The 17468-nt window shown below is 38.9% G+C and overlaps 1 protein-coding gene across 1 annotated transcript in view; it reads right to left on the bottom strand.

Annotated features, from left to right (window-relative positions):
* Window positions 1-2343: 2343 nt before the first annotated feature.
* LOC146001166 (uncharacterized) overlaps window positions 2344-17468 on the bottom strand; it is a 28381-nt gene continuing 13256 nt past the window's right edge. Inside the window, exons 3-6 of the mRNA XM_083138456.1 lie at window positions 14475-14604; window positions 11319-11474; window positions 6547-6698; window positions 2344-3129 (exon numbers count right to left, since the gene is read on the bottom strand). Coding sequence (XP_082994582.1) covers window positions 2955-3129; window positions 6547-6698; window positions 11319-11474; window positions 14475-14604 — 613 coding nt within the window. The 3' untranslated portion in view covers window positions 2344-2954. The remainder of the gene's footprint in view (window positions 3130-6546; window positions 6699-11318; window positions 11475-14474; window positions 14605-17468) is intronic.

Genomic DNA, 17468 nt, shown 5'->3' with positions numbered 1-17468 from the left:
GTATGGAGTTCATCTTCAAACAGTTAAGGTAAAGTTTTTTTTTTGTTTTTATTTTTTTATTTATGAATGCAGCCCTCCTAACAATAAGTAGCATGAGCCGCCACTGGATATAAACAGTGAATGCTATATCACTGCTAGAAACTGAAAGAATGTGCCATCTCGGTCGTCAATGCATTAAGTGGTTGATTTTCTATCTTGCCACCAAATAAACTTGGTTCAAATCCTGGTCTGGAGTTGTATGTTCTTTGTGAGTATCCCTTTATCAATTTCATGCTAATCGTCATCACTCTCATCATTGCAGTCAGCCAAAAGTAACATAAAATAATAAAAATACAAATACAACACAAATGCAGATATCAGAATTGAAAGTAGTTTTAGGAGGTTATGTCCTCCTCCGTGGCTGTCCGGTCTATGGCACTGTGCTTTGGCCTTCAGGATGGCATGGGTTCGAGTCGTCCTTGGTTCAGTCTTTGGGTTCTTGCCTGTGTATAGGACCAGTGGCAACCCACCTTCATGAGGAAATTGGGGAGCTACGAGTGAGTAGCGTAACCCGGTCTGGGAACTCTCCTATAACGACTGAGGGTTCTACGTGCTGACCCCACGTCACCCCATTACCCATTTTATAAAAAAAAGGCATGTTCGACGTACTCACGTTGTTACAATACAATATAAGTACTTAAAAAAATACTATAAAAATGATTAGTTATGGTTCGTGACTATATGTTTTATAGAAAACACAACGTTTCGAGACGCAACTTGTCTCTTCCTCAGGTGCACTTCATGCCTACGTCAATTTACACAAAGAACAAGGAATAAGGTGATAGTAAAAGATCATGGTTAAAAAAGGTATTTGTTAAAACTGCCCTTTGTGTGCATAAAAACTCACTTTCTCACATTGCCAAGCATGAACCTCAAACCTAAAAACAACCATAAAAACATGTCTCCCACCTCAAGCAACGTTGTCTACATGGTAACTGATTTAGCTTCCCCGCCCCTACCTGCTCTCCCCCTTCCCCCCCACTGCTACGCCATTTTAAACTGGAAATGTATCTTGCGCGTTGCATTGATTACGGCCAGAGTGACCTGGAAACCAATCTTCCCCTTGCTATCCCATCGCTTAAACATCTGGATCCATAATTCGTCTACATTTCCATCCTCCCTGTTCACCCGATTACCAGTTGAAGATCTGAGGTAGGATTGTAGGAGGGAGCCTGGCAGTCGGGAGATAGGCCAAGGTACTTTCAGGGCTGTAGAGCCACGGGTTATTATTATTAGATATTTTTATTATTATCATCGCTTCTTCAATGCAAGTGCCGTGAAATCAGATATATTGCTTCAACACAACATTCACTGTTTTATATCTTCAAGTTGTATCGCATTTCTATTTTTTCTTGTTTTATGCTACTTTTGGTATGATGATGAGGGTCCTGCACCCTGACCATGCGGTTTAAGTTGCAAGCTTTGGGTTGGGCTCAGGCTACAGGACATGTGCAGGTTCGAGTCTGCTAAGGGAATCGTAACAACTTTCTCCTGAGAATTCAGCCTGTGTATGGGACCCATGGCCACCTCCCATCATGAGGAAATTGGGGAGATACGAATGAGTAGTGTAACCAGGTCATAGAAAACTTACAATAACAACTAGGGGTTCATTGTGCTGACCACATTTCACTCCCTAACTGGTTTGATGATCTCCCACGTGAGGCCGGCAGTTGGTAGGTAGGCACTGGCCCTCATGGGCTGATTGATTGATTGATTGAGTTGGTGTTTTAAGTCCACTTTAAGCACAGTAAGGCTAATCGGGACTGGACCTACAGTTTAAAGTGGGTTCCAAACCACTATGTGGCTCCACCGGGTATCGAACCTGGGACTCCTTGATTACAAGGCGGCGTTGCTACCACTCCAATCGGTGAGGCCTCATGGGCCGTTATGCCATGTTTTTGTTATTATTATTATATGATGACAAGGATGAACGATGATTAAATTAAATTGATGAAGGGACACTCGCAAAGAAACTCCCATTCCTAGACATGGACTAGAACTCTGAACCTTCAGAGATGAGACCATAAGCCAAATCACTAATGTATTCAACCTTGAGGCAGCATCTTGAGGTTATGTAACGTTGGTGAAGGTCAGTACATTATCCTAGCTCTTTTTCATATAATATGGTTAACTTGTCAGTATGAATATGATGACAATACTGTTGGAAAACTACAAAATAAATTGTTGGAGAGGAAACACGTTTTGATATGCAAGTTGAAATGTTGAAATATGCAGCATTTCAAAAAAAATTTAAGAATGTTTTATGGATCACATTATTACATATATTTATTAAATGGAAGGGTAAGTTATACAGGGTGTCCAGGCTAGAAATACACACATATATTTTAGCATCTGTAAAGTTTATTAACTGTCTTGTCCTGGTTTTGTACAAAGTAACTCAGAAAGTTTTTATGCATGCTGGTACACCTCAACGTGTGCATCATTTGTAGCTCGATAGATATCCAAACGATACTCAAGTTCGTGCCAAGTGTTGACCAGCATTTGAGGCGTTATTAGCCCAACAATATGCTGTCTCAAATCACCCAAATCATGAACTTGCCTCTTGTACACAATATCTTTAATGAAGTTCCGTTCAAAAAAAAGTCTAATGGTGTCAAATCTAGGGATCGCAGTGGCCATGCAGTTCCTGCGCATGCGTGATTCAACAGCACGATTGATCGTCCAAGTGGACTACTGAAATCTTGTATCGATGGTCAATCGACTGAGCTTCACTACGAGACAATACAAAGAGCAGTTTTTGCATTATACACAGTTATTTTTGTATACCTCTAGCCTGGACATCCTGTATTAAATGGACTGTATATGTAAACTGTTCCAATTTTTTTTTCAAAGAATTGCTGCCACTTAAAATACAGTATAACATATCTGAAATTGTATGGAACGATGATACATCTTTATGGTGGTGGTGGAAAGCCAACTTCTTCAATGGCTTTGTTCATTGCAGGTTTGAGCATTTCTGTATAGTGTCTACTGAATTCCTCCAGTTCATCCACTATTGTATACACTGTGTCCTCCAGCAAGTCATCAAAATAATATGGATTCACAAAACTTACTTCATTTTCTATGAGCCTGAAAATGAAAATGAAGGAGACATGCATGAACATTTGTTTCAATAATACACATAAATATTTTCATGAACAATCATAAATTTGTACTTTTGATCTGCATGAATGGCTGCCGGTCCCCGTGGCAGAGTGGTTAGCACATCTTGCTACAATGCCTGGGGTCCCGGGTTCAAATCCTGGCCTGGGTATGGATGCTTGTGAGTGTCCATCAATTTCATCATATCATCACTCATCCCCATCTTCGCAAATTAGCCAAAAGTGACACAAGAAGCGAAGTAAAATAAAGCAAATCAATCAATACTACTTTATAGTAACAATTATGATGAGTGACAATTAACTAAGAAATTTGTCTAATCAATTATTGTTACTATTTTTTTTAAAATTAATGACAACATGAAATTGGGTCAAGATTTTGTTAGAGCAAAAAAAGATATTTAGCAAAGTAATAGAACATTGTTATGTCAAACGATATTCTTTATCATCCACTCACCAAAATTAACTGACAACAATTAGTTTTACATTGATATTAATGACAGTCGTGTTCTTATTTGGAAGTACAGGGTTATTGAAAGTCAGTGAAACATTTAAAACAGTTATATCAAACTACGCAACAGATTGTTAGAACTGTAATTTCAATAGAGAGAGAAACACTGTTAAGTTTTTATGAAAGCAATGCGTGTTGCGGTGTTGCTGTGTTTTGATGCTAGGAGGCCATAGTAGCAATATGTCGTTCAGTATACGGAGCAGGCATTTTGTGTTCTTGAGTTTGCAAGAAGTTTGTCCGTTGTAGTTTTTTCTTGGGGTTTGTGAAGGAAACTGTTTATGTCCCCTCTCACTGCCCACTAATATCCAGGATCCGAGGGACTGAATCACTAATATGCTGCCTTAGCTTGTATCTGCAATGAGCTGGATTATCGCATAGACGTTTGCCGCATCACAAAAGGTCGACACATAGAGCATTTGTAACTTTGTCATATTGGAAACAAAACTCTGAGTGTGTCTTTATTATGAATACAAAATGTTTGTTTTTGATTAGTAGTTCATGTCTTACGAATATTTGAAATGTTTCAAGGACTTATGAATAACTCTGTATATATATATATATATATATATATATATATACAGTTACTCACAATGTTGTTCGTACAGGGCAAACGTATCGACAGAGTCGGATTTGCTAAAGAGTATTTACATAAGGATCAGAAGTTTGTGTGGAGGAAGGCAAATACGCAGGACAATGTTGACAAAACAATGCCCACGGTAAAACATGGTGGAGGATCTATTATGATCTGGGCCTGTATGTCAACTAAAGGAGTTGGTAATGTGCAAGTCATTGGTGGAATCATGAACGAACATGTCTGTAATAATATCCTGAAGAATAAAGTGAAAAAAGTGCCCAGCAAATGGGGTTGCCACGTGTGTTCACATTCCAGCAGGATAACGACAGCAATCATGCTGCTCAACTCAACAGGGACTGGTTGATTTTGAATGTACCAAAGCAGTTGAAAACACTAGTTCAAAGTTCAGATCTGAATCCGATTGAGCATTTATGGACATTTTTGAGGAAACGTGTCCATCAACATGAGTGCAAGTCAAAAGAAGATCTGAAGAGGACCGTCGCTTTAGAGTGGGAGGGGATCAGGCCAGACATCTGCAAGACTTTGGTTGCTTATATGCACAGGAGATGCCAAACCATTGTTAAGGCCAAGGGTTATGAGTCTGGCTATTAAATTGTCTCATTTTGTAACATTTTTATGTTTGTTTTTCTGTTTTCATTGCAACTGTACGAACAGAAATGTGATATCAAATTTGTGCTAAAATATAATGTTCTTTTGTTATTAATAAAGTTTGTGGAGGAACAAACGGTTGTAAATAAATCACAATATGTGTTATAATTACATGTAGGAAGAATGCCTAATGTACTAAGGCTTATTGTAATTTTTGCTTTCGTTTACTTCTCACAATTCATCTGTATGAACAGCATTGTGAGAAACTGTATATATATTTTTTCCTTAGGCAGCTTTCAGATAGAAGCAACAGTCAACATATAATAGAGGACGTTCACATTGAAATGGCGAGAACCTCCAGTCTGTAGAAAAAGCATTCACTGTACAAGCACAGCCAATAGAGCAAGGTGACACAATGCATGCTAATGTGTCACCTTGAAAAATTATTGAGAAAACAGCCCAGTTTTTTAAGGCTGCTTAACTGCATGGAGCGACAAGCAATTGTGCAGCTTGTGTCACTTCGGTAGGAAAGGTTACGTTTATTTATGAAGGTTCATTTACAAGTGGCTGGTGGCGCTTATCACTTCAATCCAAAAGCTCTTTAGAAGTTTAGTCTGATGTTATAATATTTGTATGAAAGAAATTGATTGAATATAGAGATAACCCCAAAAATTTAAAAACAAAAATTATCTCAATGGTATTAAAATAAATTGTGTTCTTTCAAAGCATACACAATTTTTGTATAAGATATTGGTTATTATTTTTTTTAAAAAAAAAAGTTCTCCCCTGTGCTATGCACCACGCCATGAAGGCATATAGGGGGTGTGGGATTAGGGCCCCACACTTTCTTGATCACGGCCGAAGGTGCAGGTGGTGTGATCAGCACCATGCCCCTGGCTGCCTTCAAACCCCCCCCCCCCCCCCGTTTCCTTCAGGTTCCCACTTTATACGACACTGGGTGGGTGCCGGTGCTGCTTGAACAGGTTGAAAAATTCCCGGTTCTCCCCCACGGGTCTCTCGCATGGTAGTCAAACCCCCTAATGACTGAGCTACCGTGGCTTCTTTGATTATTATTATTATTATTTAAATAAAAATGAAGAATCAATGCTTTACAGATATTTAGGGGTGTGCAGGATCCCGAAAAGTCAGGACCGGGATCGGGAATAAAATTTCTCGTCCCGATCCCGACTTCGGGAAATGAATTCCCGACTTTTCAGGATCCCAAGCAGTTGGGAAATACCGAATGGTCATTTTAAAAAGTTGTTAATTCTCGACGTTTTCTGCATTGTAAATGTCTGCAACTTATCGAAAATTGTTAGTTTTTGTACAAGAAATGCAAAAACAATCACTTAAAGTGAAAATGACGTGTAGAATTCGAGATTTCCAAAGCTTCAGGAAATTTTGAACATTGTAGGGAAATTGCTAAATTTTTCCTGTCCCGAATGTCGGGATTTAAAAAATTTCCCGTGCCGACCCAAAAACTTCTGTCCCGCACACCCCTACAGATATTACAAGTTAATTGTACAAAGTCATTACATACAGCATGAGAGAACCTCCCCCCAAAATAAACATACAATATGGTAAGAGCTATTCTGTAAATTTATATGTGAGGATTGATAAATGGAACTAAACCGTCCATCCACATGTGTCTTATTGTTACTGAACAATGAGAAAAACAAGTAAGTCATACTTACTCAAATGGTAAGAAGCCTGCCTGATATTCAACCAGTTCCCCTTTATGGTAGTCTATCTTCAAAGTATTGATGCATCTAACATCATGGACTGTGGCTTCAATTGTGTTGCCAAATGGATATTCATTATTTGTACTGTAGATTACACTTACAACCTGCAAAAAATGATCTTTGCTTTATCTTTGTGAATTACAACCAATAATTAAAAAGGCACTTGCAGTCTGGAGCTCTCTACCTAATAGTTGCCAGTGTTTCAAACACCACAAAATGCGCACACACACCAGTCCTTGGATTCCTGATGCAATTCTTCCTGCAGACAATCACGTGTTCACCTGCAGCAGAACAACGTTGATGGTTTTTATTGCAATTTTAGTTGTTTTTACCATCAACACCAATGGTGTACACTGTACATTAAACAAAATCCAGGGTGCCTTGAGAAAGAAATCGTGTAGTTTTCAAAATGTTGGCAACTATTAAGCAAAGAGTTCCAGACTGTCAGTATTTTTAAAAATTTTCTTGGTGTATTCATTTTGGAGAGCACATTGAGCAAATTTTTCCATAAAAATCTTCAAGCTTTTAATTCTTTAATGTTAACACAATACCAATCAGAATATAACATTTTATTAATAATAATACTGGAAAATATAATAGTTCTATAATTTAGTAATACCATTGTCAAGATTTTTCAGGAAATAAATGATCCAAGGTCAGTCAGGAATGTCAAGAAATCAACAGGTAGGTCAAGAAAGTAAGAAAGAAAGAAAGTACATTAAGTAGTGTAATGCGGCCATTCCCCATTCAGGATGAAGTCGGATGCATTAATTTTTATGTGCATTAATAAATTAAAGCAAGTTTAAATCTCTTGTTAAAGTACAGCTTCAATTTTCATGTTAACTGGCTTGTGGTAGGGGTTTTTCATAAAATATAAATTTCTTAATTTCAAACCATACGTAAATAGAGGCTGATTAAATAAATGTTAAGCACAAGGTCAAGAAAAAGTCAAGAGTTTTGGATTTATTTTGGTAGACACCCTGTTAGCAGTGTAGTTTCTGATGTTGACCCTGCCTGGCTAAGTTAGTAATACAGGATGAGGATGAGCAGCAATCTCTGTATGAGAGAGAGAAAGAGAGAGAGAGGGACAAAGACCTTTTTCTCTCATTCTCTCTTGGGGGGAGACAGAGGGGTGGAAGCGACTTACTTTCTTTCTCTCCTTCTGTTCCTTCTTTCTAAGAGAGAGAGAGAGAGAAAAGGGAAGAGAGAGAGGAAAAGAAAGAAAGAAGGAGAGAAAGAAGGAAAAGAGGTCACTCTCTCTCTCTCTATCTACCCTGGGAGGGGAGAGAGAGAGAGAGAGAGAGAGAGTGACAGAAGGAAAGAAGATAGAGAGAGAGAGCTTTCTCTCTTTCCTCTCTCATCCTCTCTCTCTTTCTCTCTCTCTCTCTCTCTCTCTCTCGAAGGAAAGAAGGTCGAATTCTCTCTCTCTCTCAAAAGAGAGAGAGAGAGAGAGAGACACTTCCTTTCTTCTTCTTCTTCTCTCTCTCTCGGGGGGTCAGGACTGGGATCGGGAAATTGAGAGAGAGAGAGAGAAGGAGAGAACGCCTCTCTCTCTCTCTCCAGAAAGGAAGAAGGAGAGAGAGAGAGGCTAAGAGAGAAAGAAAGGAAAGGAAGAGAGATATAGCTTTCACTCCTCTACAAGATGTGAGATAAACTCTTAAACATGAAACTTAGGGTTTATTTATTGACGCAACACCTTCTGAGGTCTGATTTATCCTGTAAGTTATTCAAATCATGGAAAAGTGATTAATTCTGCTGTAAATACAATATAGCACAAAAAGAACGCATGTTTTTGGAATAAGTGTATCGTCGTTGATTTTTAAGTTACAAACGTTTTATCAACACCAAAGCCATCGGTAAGAAATGCAGTTTGGATAGGTATACAGTGATGATTTAAGCATGGAAGATTATGTTGGAAAAATGACGTCCTTGTTACTGTACACAAAGTTCCTTAAAGGAGAGGCTCCAGATGTGTGTACAGCAACAAGGACGTCATATTTCCAACATAATCTTCCATACTTAAATCATCACTGTATACCTATCCAAACTGCATTTCTTACCGATGGCTTTGGTGTTGATAAAACGTTTGTATCTTGAAAATCAACGACGATACACTTAGTCCAAAAACATGTGTTCTTTTTGCACCACCTTGTATTTGATAAGCAAAAAATGACGTCTTTACACAAGAATAAAGTTAATACTCTGAAAACTATGTAAATCTACTATTAGAAGTGAAATGCTAATTTTGTGTAATAAGAATAGTTTTTAAATCAAATGTAGGTTTTTATTCACCATTTTAACACCAAAATGTCATTTTATATATCACTTTTGATCCCAAAATATGCTAAGTTTTTGTACCGAAATGTTGATCTTTTATTTACCATAAATAGGTGGCTCTGTGTATGCCCAACAACCTTTCATCTGTACTTCATTGCAGGTATTGTTGAGCTGGACAGGGTTCTGTGACGTTCTGGTGGTGATCTGGTTACTCATGTACAAGTAACTAAGACCTTGAACAAGCATTCTGAATGACTTACTGCTGTTCTTTAGCCTGAATCTCCGTGATGCACACAACATGGATGCTCCTATGTAAACGTTTCAGTGAAAAATGCAGGCTCGACCAGAACTTGGACCTGGGTCTCTAGCTCTACAAACTGAGCTACTGAGTCAACCATGGTTTTGCCTGATTTCTCACTGTTGTCTTCCTGGATGATATTGCCACGTGCACCAAGTTACATGGTGTTTGAGTTTAATGCTGCAACACATTCTCATCTTGACTGATGTGCTGCCGCCAAGTCTGTCAATGCTTATAGTAATGTTCTCGTCCACCTTCTGCCAGCCAGGGATCTGCAGAGTGTGTTCCGTTGCTTCATTTTTACACATTGCAGGAAGAGTGAAACAAGGTAACAGGGAGGTAACATGCTATGAATTCCACCATTGGTACATGGCATTCCTCATACTGTCGCTCCCGGTGAGAAGATATTATTTTAACTAGACTTCGAATTGGACACAGCTGTCTCACTCATGGTCATTTGCTACAAGAGCTGGACCCTCCGCTGTGTCGTGTATGTAATGTTATTTTAAGTGTTCAGCGTATTCTTCTCGAATGTGCTCAATTTACTTTCCTCAGACAGAGTTTTAACCTTCCCATGTGTTATCATCCATGTTAGGAGATGATGACTGTGTTCTAACAATTGTTTTTAGCTTTTTACGAAATTGGGCCTCTTACACTATTGAGAACTTTTTAGTAACTATTTATCTTTTTAATTTGTTGTACATGTCATGTGCAGAACCCTTTAGAACCTTACATTTTTAGGCCTCCCGATGGTGCAGTGGTAGCATCGTTGCATTGTAATCAAGGAGTCCCGGGTTCGATACCTGGTGGAGGCACATGGTCAGTGGTTCGGATCCCACTTTAAACCGTAGGTCCAGTCCCGATTAGCCTTACTGTGCATAAAGTGGACTTAAAACACCAACTCAAACCAAACCTTACATTTTTAACCTTTCCCAAGGAGACTCTTTACACCTGTTTTGTTAACTTTAAGGTAAGGGGTTTAGATAAGAGGATTTGTCCTTGTGTACATTCAAGAGTCCAAAATGGGTGTATGTGCTGATGGACCCAAAACTTTTAATTATTTCATTCATTCATTCATTGACTGACGTGCTAATTCCTCAGATTTCAATCATATAGAGCAGTACTTCCCAAACGTTTTTGTTTCACATCACCCTTAGTGCTTCAAGATTTTTCCGCGGTGCTCAAGTCAGAATGTAGGCCTATGTAACACTTGCAATACTCCATTAGTGTGGTTAGGTTGCTTGCCTTAAGTTAAAAAATAAACACACATTTCAAATTCCAAAACATTTTATATGTAAACAGTACTAAAAAAAATGTGTACACTAATAAGTAAGTGTTATTTCAATGAAAATATTGAAACATTTTGCAGCACCCTTGTAAGCCAGCCACAGCACCTACTTTGGGAACCACCGATATAGAGAATCTGTGGGTCAATTTGGAACAGTTGGTGAAAAGTCATGAACAGACATCTACATACTCTGGTATTTAGATACCTTGTGATGCGAGAATGGCTATAAATTGGTCTTGCATACCTTCACAATCTCATGAAGCTCCAATCACACAGGAATCATGTCATTATCCAGGCCATGTCATCCATTATTAAGTAAGCTCTGATAGAGATGAGTAATTTTTTTGGCAGAGGAGCACATAAAGCACCGATTATACAGTTTGCACCATAAGCAACTGTGGATATAAGTCCTTATTGCTCTCACTATTAATACTATTTAAACTTACTTCTTCAGTTTTAAAATTCACAGAAGTGAATACATGATTTTAGGGCCTGATGATATTTTTATGCTGATTGAATGTAAATAAAATACACCCAGCTCAAGAATGAACCTTATTTCATATATTCAATACTCCCTCTGTCCCATAATTATTGTCCGGTACACGTTTGTTTGTTGTCCCATAATAATTGTCCAATATGCAAACTGTGACATTGGTGTATACAGAAGAAGAAAATGAAACATGGGAATGATTCATACAACATTATTACTCAAGGATCAGTACAAATATCCAAAAGAACATAAATAAAAAGTTACCATTTTGGCATACCGGACTATAATTATGGGACAGAGGGAGTATTATTTTATGTAGATTGAGTGCAAAACATTATGGTACTAAATATGGAAGAGAAAGAAGTACATACCTTAACTTGGTCAATTAAAGTTGTAAATTCAAAGGATGTAACGTCAAGATCGCCATATTTGAAAAAAGTTGCATTGCCTTGCCTTCTCAGGTAGGAACTGTGAAATGACTCTGCTTTGATTATTACGTTAGTCACAAATACGTTGCCAGCATAAAGCTTAAAGAAAAAGAAATCTTAAAATAGTAATTTAAAATAATACTATATTAAATGGTATTGAAACTTCATTTTCTTTGGACAAAATAAAGATGAGTTAAGGGAATTTCTTATGAAATGAAATACCTTTTTGCAAATTATTTAGTATATACGAGGGTCATTTGGAAAATAACTTCCGTTTGGGTATAAAAGAAACACCAGAACATTATGAGAGTTTTTACGAGGTGCATTCAAGTTCTAAGGTCTGCTATTTCTTCTTTCATAAACAACTTACACAACAGAGATGAAACTTCATCCACTTCTCAACATAGTCTCCCTCTAGACGTACACACTTTTTGCAATGTGGATGCCATGATTGCATGGCCGCCGCGAATGCTTCTTTAGGGGTCTGCTTGCCCCACTGGAAAATTGCCGATGCAATAGCAGCAGGAGAGGGAAATGCGCGGTCCCGGAGAAAGTCCTTCAGCGTTGGGAAAAGCCAAAAATCACCAGGTGCAAGGTCAGGGGAGTATGGACGGAGCATGTGATTCACTTCAAATTTGTTTTCCATGAAGAGCAGCTGAACAATGGCCGCGCAATGAGGTGTGTTGTCCTGATGAAAGAACACAGCTTCAGCCATTTCCGGCAGTTTCGTTTGCAATGCTGGAAGCAACTTGGTCCTCAAATCAGTTTCATAGTTTGTACCCATCATTGTGGTACCCTTAGGATAGCAATGCGTGAGCATAATGCCTTCGCTGTCCCAAAATATCTCTTTTCTCAGCAATGGAGTAACTGGCATCTGGTTCGTGGGTGAGGCTCCTTTGGTTTGTTTTCATATGATGTTCGATATTCCTTGAACTATCGGACCCACAAACGCACATTGCTCACGTCCATGACACCACCACAGCATGTCTCAGTCAATTTAAGATGAATATCGATGGGTGTTACTCCATGCAGGCGAAGAAAATGGATAATAACACACTGTTCTTTCGATGTAAGTGATGTCATTTCCAGTATCAAAAACATGTCCATCGTTATATAGTGCCACTAGCTTCCTATGGACCGTTTCGTGCTGTCATCTGGCCTCATCAACCTTCAAGAATGGATGCTTCTTCTCGAACAACTCTCACATCTATAACTGCTTCTAGTAATGAAGAAAAAAATAGGAGACCTTAGAACTTGAATGCACCTCGTATTACGAGGCTTGTCCGGAAAGTAAAGATACAAACCAAAAATAAGATATAAAATAAATGTATTGCTCGTAACTAAAGTTACACTTGATACACTGATACAAAGGCTATTTCTCCACATAAGTGCCACCATTGTCCAAACATTTGTTCAGACGCGGAACAAGTTTTTGTATCCCTGAATCGTATAAATCCGCCTCCTGCATCTGGAACCAAGTTGTGACTTCTTGCCTGACTTCATTGTGGTCGGCAAAGTGTTTTCCATCAAGATTTTTCTTGAGGTACAGGAACAGGTGGTAGTCACTGGGTGCAAGGTCGAGGCTGTATGGCGGATGGGGAAGAACCTCCCATTGAAACTGTGCAAGCAGATCCTTGGTGACATTCGCTGCATGGGGGCGGGCGTTGTCATGAATCAAGCGGATTCTACTTGACAACATGCCTCTCCGTTTGTTTTGACGGCCTCCCACTTCTCTCTTCATCATGAACATCACGTCGACCTTCTGCGAAGGCACGGCACCATTTCGCCACATTTTGACGATTCATTACGTTCCCGTACACAGTCACAATTTCTCGGTGGATCTCCGATGGACGCTTTCCTTGTGCCTGCAAAAACCTGATCACGGCGTGCACTTCACACTTGGCGGGATTCGGTATCGCCGTTGCCATTTCCAACGCGTGTTCCTCGCACAAGACTCAACGCAGCACTGTCGACTCACTCCCAATCCTCGTCGTATGGATCACGGTTACTGCCAGTGTTGCCAACTTTGGTACACATTTTTCCCCTAACGTGCAAATGTGTTTGTATCTTTACTTTCCGGACAAGCCTCGTATATACAACTGAAAGATACGACTCTAAGCTATTTTTCTACATAAGCACCGTTTCTGTTGAGACACTTATCATATCGGCAAACAAGGTTTACTATACCCATGTCAATGAAATCTGCCTCCTGTTCATTCAGCAATGCAGTAACACTATCCTTGAGCAACTGTGTTTTGGGACAGAAAAGAAATACTGTTGGTGGAGTTTCTGGAAGAGGCACGACAATCAACGCCCAAGTGTATTGTGAAACCTTGAAGAAATTGCGATGAGCAATTCAAAACAGGCGTCGTGGCATGTTGAGTTCTGACATTGTTCTCATGCATGAATGCTCGCTCGCATACTGCTTCTCAAACGAAGGACCTTCTCCAACATTTTCAGTGGGAATTGTTTGACCACCCTCCTTACACCCCAGATTTGGCCCTAGCGATTATCACCTCTGCCCACAAATGAAGAAGTTGCTAGGGGCACAGTGCTTCAACAATGACCCGGAGTTCAAGGACAGTGTTACTGCATGGCTGAATGCACAGGCGGCAGATTTCTTTGACATGGGTAATGTAAACCTTGTTCGCCGATATGATAAGTGTCTCAACAGATACGGTGCTTATGTAGAAATATAGCTTAGAGTTGTCTCTTTCAGTTGTATATAATAAATATAACACAATGTCCTGGTGTTTCTTTTATACCCAAATGGAAGTTATTTTCCGGATGACCCTCGTATTTTGTATGCCTTTCATTTTCTGTAGCTTCTTTCCTTGTACATATTTACTGATCACAGACCTTCATCTTGCCTTTCTAACCCCATAACTTTGAACATTTTCATTCCTCATGACTGCATATAATTATTTGTAAACTATCACTTTAGAAGTAAAGAACAATATAAATTATTGTAGCCATTTATATGATCAAAATTTGTACTATTGTACTGTAATATTACACTAAATTGTGCATAGTGCACTTAATGAGCAAAATGACGATCTTAAAAATAAATTGTGTTAGAGGTAGTAAAATAATCCATACCGACATGGAAGAAAAGTTTAATTCTTTCTGTGATGTAAAATATTTTATCAAATATTTTATGAGTGTTTCAAGTAATATATCCACATAAAGACTGTAGTCATAATTATTTTCATCCAAAATTATTTGCGACCTGGAATGAAAAGAAAATGTTGCTCATATTAATTTTCTTAAAACTTTAAATGTTGTGCATGTGTGCTGAAAGGAACTGCTTTCATTGTCAACTGCATCCATAAAAAAGTCATGGTTGCCTACCCCTTTTTATCAATTTGAAAGTTTTTTTTTTTAATCTCAAGTGTACTAAGAAAACTTATCCAAAATTAAATAATTATACAAATAAGCTTACCACAATATTGTGTGCGTGAGAGAGAAACTATATAATATCAATTTACAATAATGTACAATTATTATAATAAGGACGTTGAAGGAACACAACTTCAAACTGGAAGAGTGTTTTTGACGTGGCAAATGCTATTAGGGAGTAAAATGTGCCCGGAAAAAAATCCTGCAGACGTCCATGGCCCTCTACTTCATTTGGTAGGTTGACCAGATTCTGGCCAGCGTAAAAACCAGGACGTTTCAGTTTAGCTTCCTTCAGCACTTAACACTTACTTTATTTGCACAACTTACATACTCTCTAGCCTTCTGCAAACCCGAAGGTTAATGGCTGCAGAAACACAAGCCTTCCATCTGACCCTATCCTGGGCAAGATCAATCCAATCTTTTCCATCCTTACCCATTTCCTTTAGGTCCATCTCAACGTTATCCCCCCCCCCCCCCATTTTCTGCTTGGCCTTGCTACAGGTCTCTTACCATCAAGTTTTCCAACAAGAATCCTGTAACTCTTCTTCCCATTCGTACCACATGGCCTGCCCATTTAAAACTGCATACAAAGCACAAATAGAACTCGGTCGAAGCTTTCACACACACAGGGCTGGATTTACCTCTTTGCCGCCCCTAGGCCAAACAAGCTCTGCCGCCCCCCATACCATTTATCAAGAAAAAAAACAACATTATTTTCTGTATTACTATTTTTACTATTAACGACATGCAGTATTAATTAAATGATAGTTACATACAAAAACTGTAACAAAGCGATATGACATAAATTATATAAATTACATTTTAACATGTACCACCATACAAAAAATGTAACAAAGCGATATGACTTTTCTACTTTTCACTTTTTGTATTTTGACCCACTGAGTCTTACTCTTTCATCACTGATAATGAGCATAATGACGTTTTAAAGTTACCCCAACAAACACACGTCGGACACTGACACATGCGAGATGCGACACACCACCTACTTCTTGAATAATATTCTTGAGCAACTAACAGTAGAATAGTACAATGCGATACCCCTTTAATAATGCTTGCGCCGACACTTTAATTCTCAACAATTCAACGCGAATAACATGCTTTTGATATGCGGCCAATGCCGGCAGAAACAAGGAACGGCGTTCCTGGAACGCAGCCAAGCCGGTGTTGTCTTTCAAAAGCAAGCGGCAGGCTCCACGTTCTTGCCGCAATCGCCAACCTGGCTCAGCACAATACTGCACATTCGAAACAACAATGTCGGTAATTAAAACAACAAATTAGTAAATTAGTTCCGAGCCCTGCTAGCCTTTCTCTCTTAAGAAATATTCTTCGTTAACTTATAGTTACAATAGATACAACCACATTAAGTCATTCCATTCGTGTGTCCGGAGAAAAAAGAGCCAATCCGAGAATTAGGCATTCCTTATAAATTTAAGACAAACAATCGTGCCGCCCCTACCAAAGTGCCGCTCTAGGCCTGGGCCTATGAAGCCTATTGGGAAATTCAGGCCTGCACACACAACTCCCCACCGCAATGCATGAAAACAAATAGGCTAATACTATCAATAAAAACTCTTGTAACAAATAAATTACTGAACATATAAATAGCAATAATTTACTTGCTCTTTCATATTGCATTTATTTAATAAACTGTTTCGGTTTTTCTCCATTCATAGACACGATCTGAAAAGATGCTTGTTAGTTATTTAGTTACTATGTTATAGCTTAGGACATTGGTTCCTAAAGTGTGCACCGTGGCACCCTGGGGTGCCGCTAAATGTTCCAATATTTTCAGTGAAATGACATGATAGTTCCAAATATGTGCTTATTTAGTACTTTTTACACACAAAATATTTCTGAATTTGAAATATGTGTTTATTTTTTAACTTCAGGCAAGCAACCTAACATCACTAACTGAGCATTGCAAGGATTAGATAGGCCTACATTCTGACTTGAGTGCCAAGGAAATGTCTTGAAACACCGAGGCTCTGTCCAAAAGGTACAAAGAACGGACTTGAAGTATGGTCTTAGTGGAAGTGACTTCAACTAGTACAGTTCAAAAGTGCCAAGAACAGAAGTACGCAAGTGCACAGCTTGCAGTACAGACGGGAGCTGACTAGGTCACGTGATTTCCGCACTCGTTGTTCATTTGTTTAAAATCACGGAGGTAGAAAGCCAGCAACATGGGTTAAATATACGTTATGGGCCAGCAAGTTGTTAGTTATAAAGTTCTTATAATGTGTAGAAATGTATGTGATTTCGATGGTGAAAAACAAGTGTTTAAACCGTGGGGAAAACAACGAGTACTAAGTTTTATCCACTGATCGTATTTGGCGCTGCAGTCGAAGTGCAATTCGAAAGACTTTCACTTCCAGTCCACGACTTGAAGACCGCATTCCAAGACCATACTCGGAGGATGTTCGCTTCAAGTACGATCTTGCACCTTTCGGACATGGCCTAAGGATGCCGTGAAACGAAAAAGTTTGGGAACTCCTTGCTTAGGAGTTCTGATGCCTTGTTAATGTCAAGAGACACGGATGCTTTCAATACAACCTATGACACGCTCTCTGAACTGCCATGTGAAACATTTCTTTACCCATATAACGTGGCACTCTGAACTGCCATGTATTAAGAAATGATGGCTTTTGCCCTTTGTTAAGAAGATGATGGAACAGT

Source organism: Lepisma saccharinum, chromosome 17 (assembly GCF_977018435.1).
Source record: "Lepisma saccharinum chromosome 17, izLepSacc3.1, whole genome shotgun sequence".
NCBI lineage: Eukaryota > Metazoa > Arthropoda > Insecta > Zygentoma > Lepismatidae > Lepisma > Lepisma saccharinum.
Note: the sequence above shows the minus strand (reverse complement) of the source record. Positions and strands in the feature narration are given on the sequence as shown.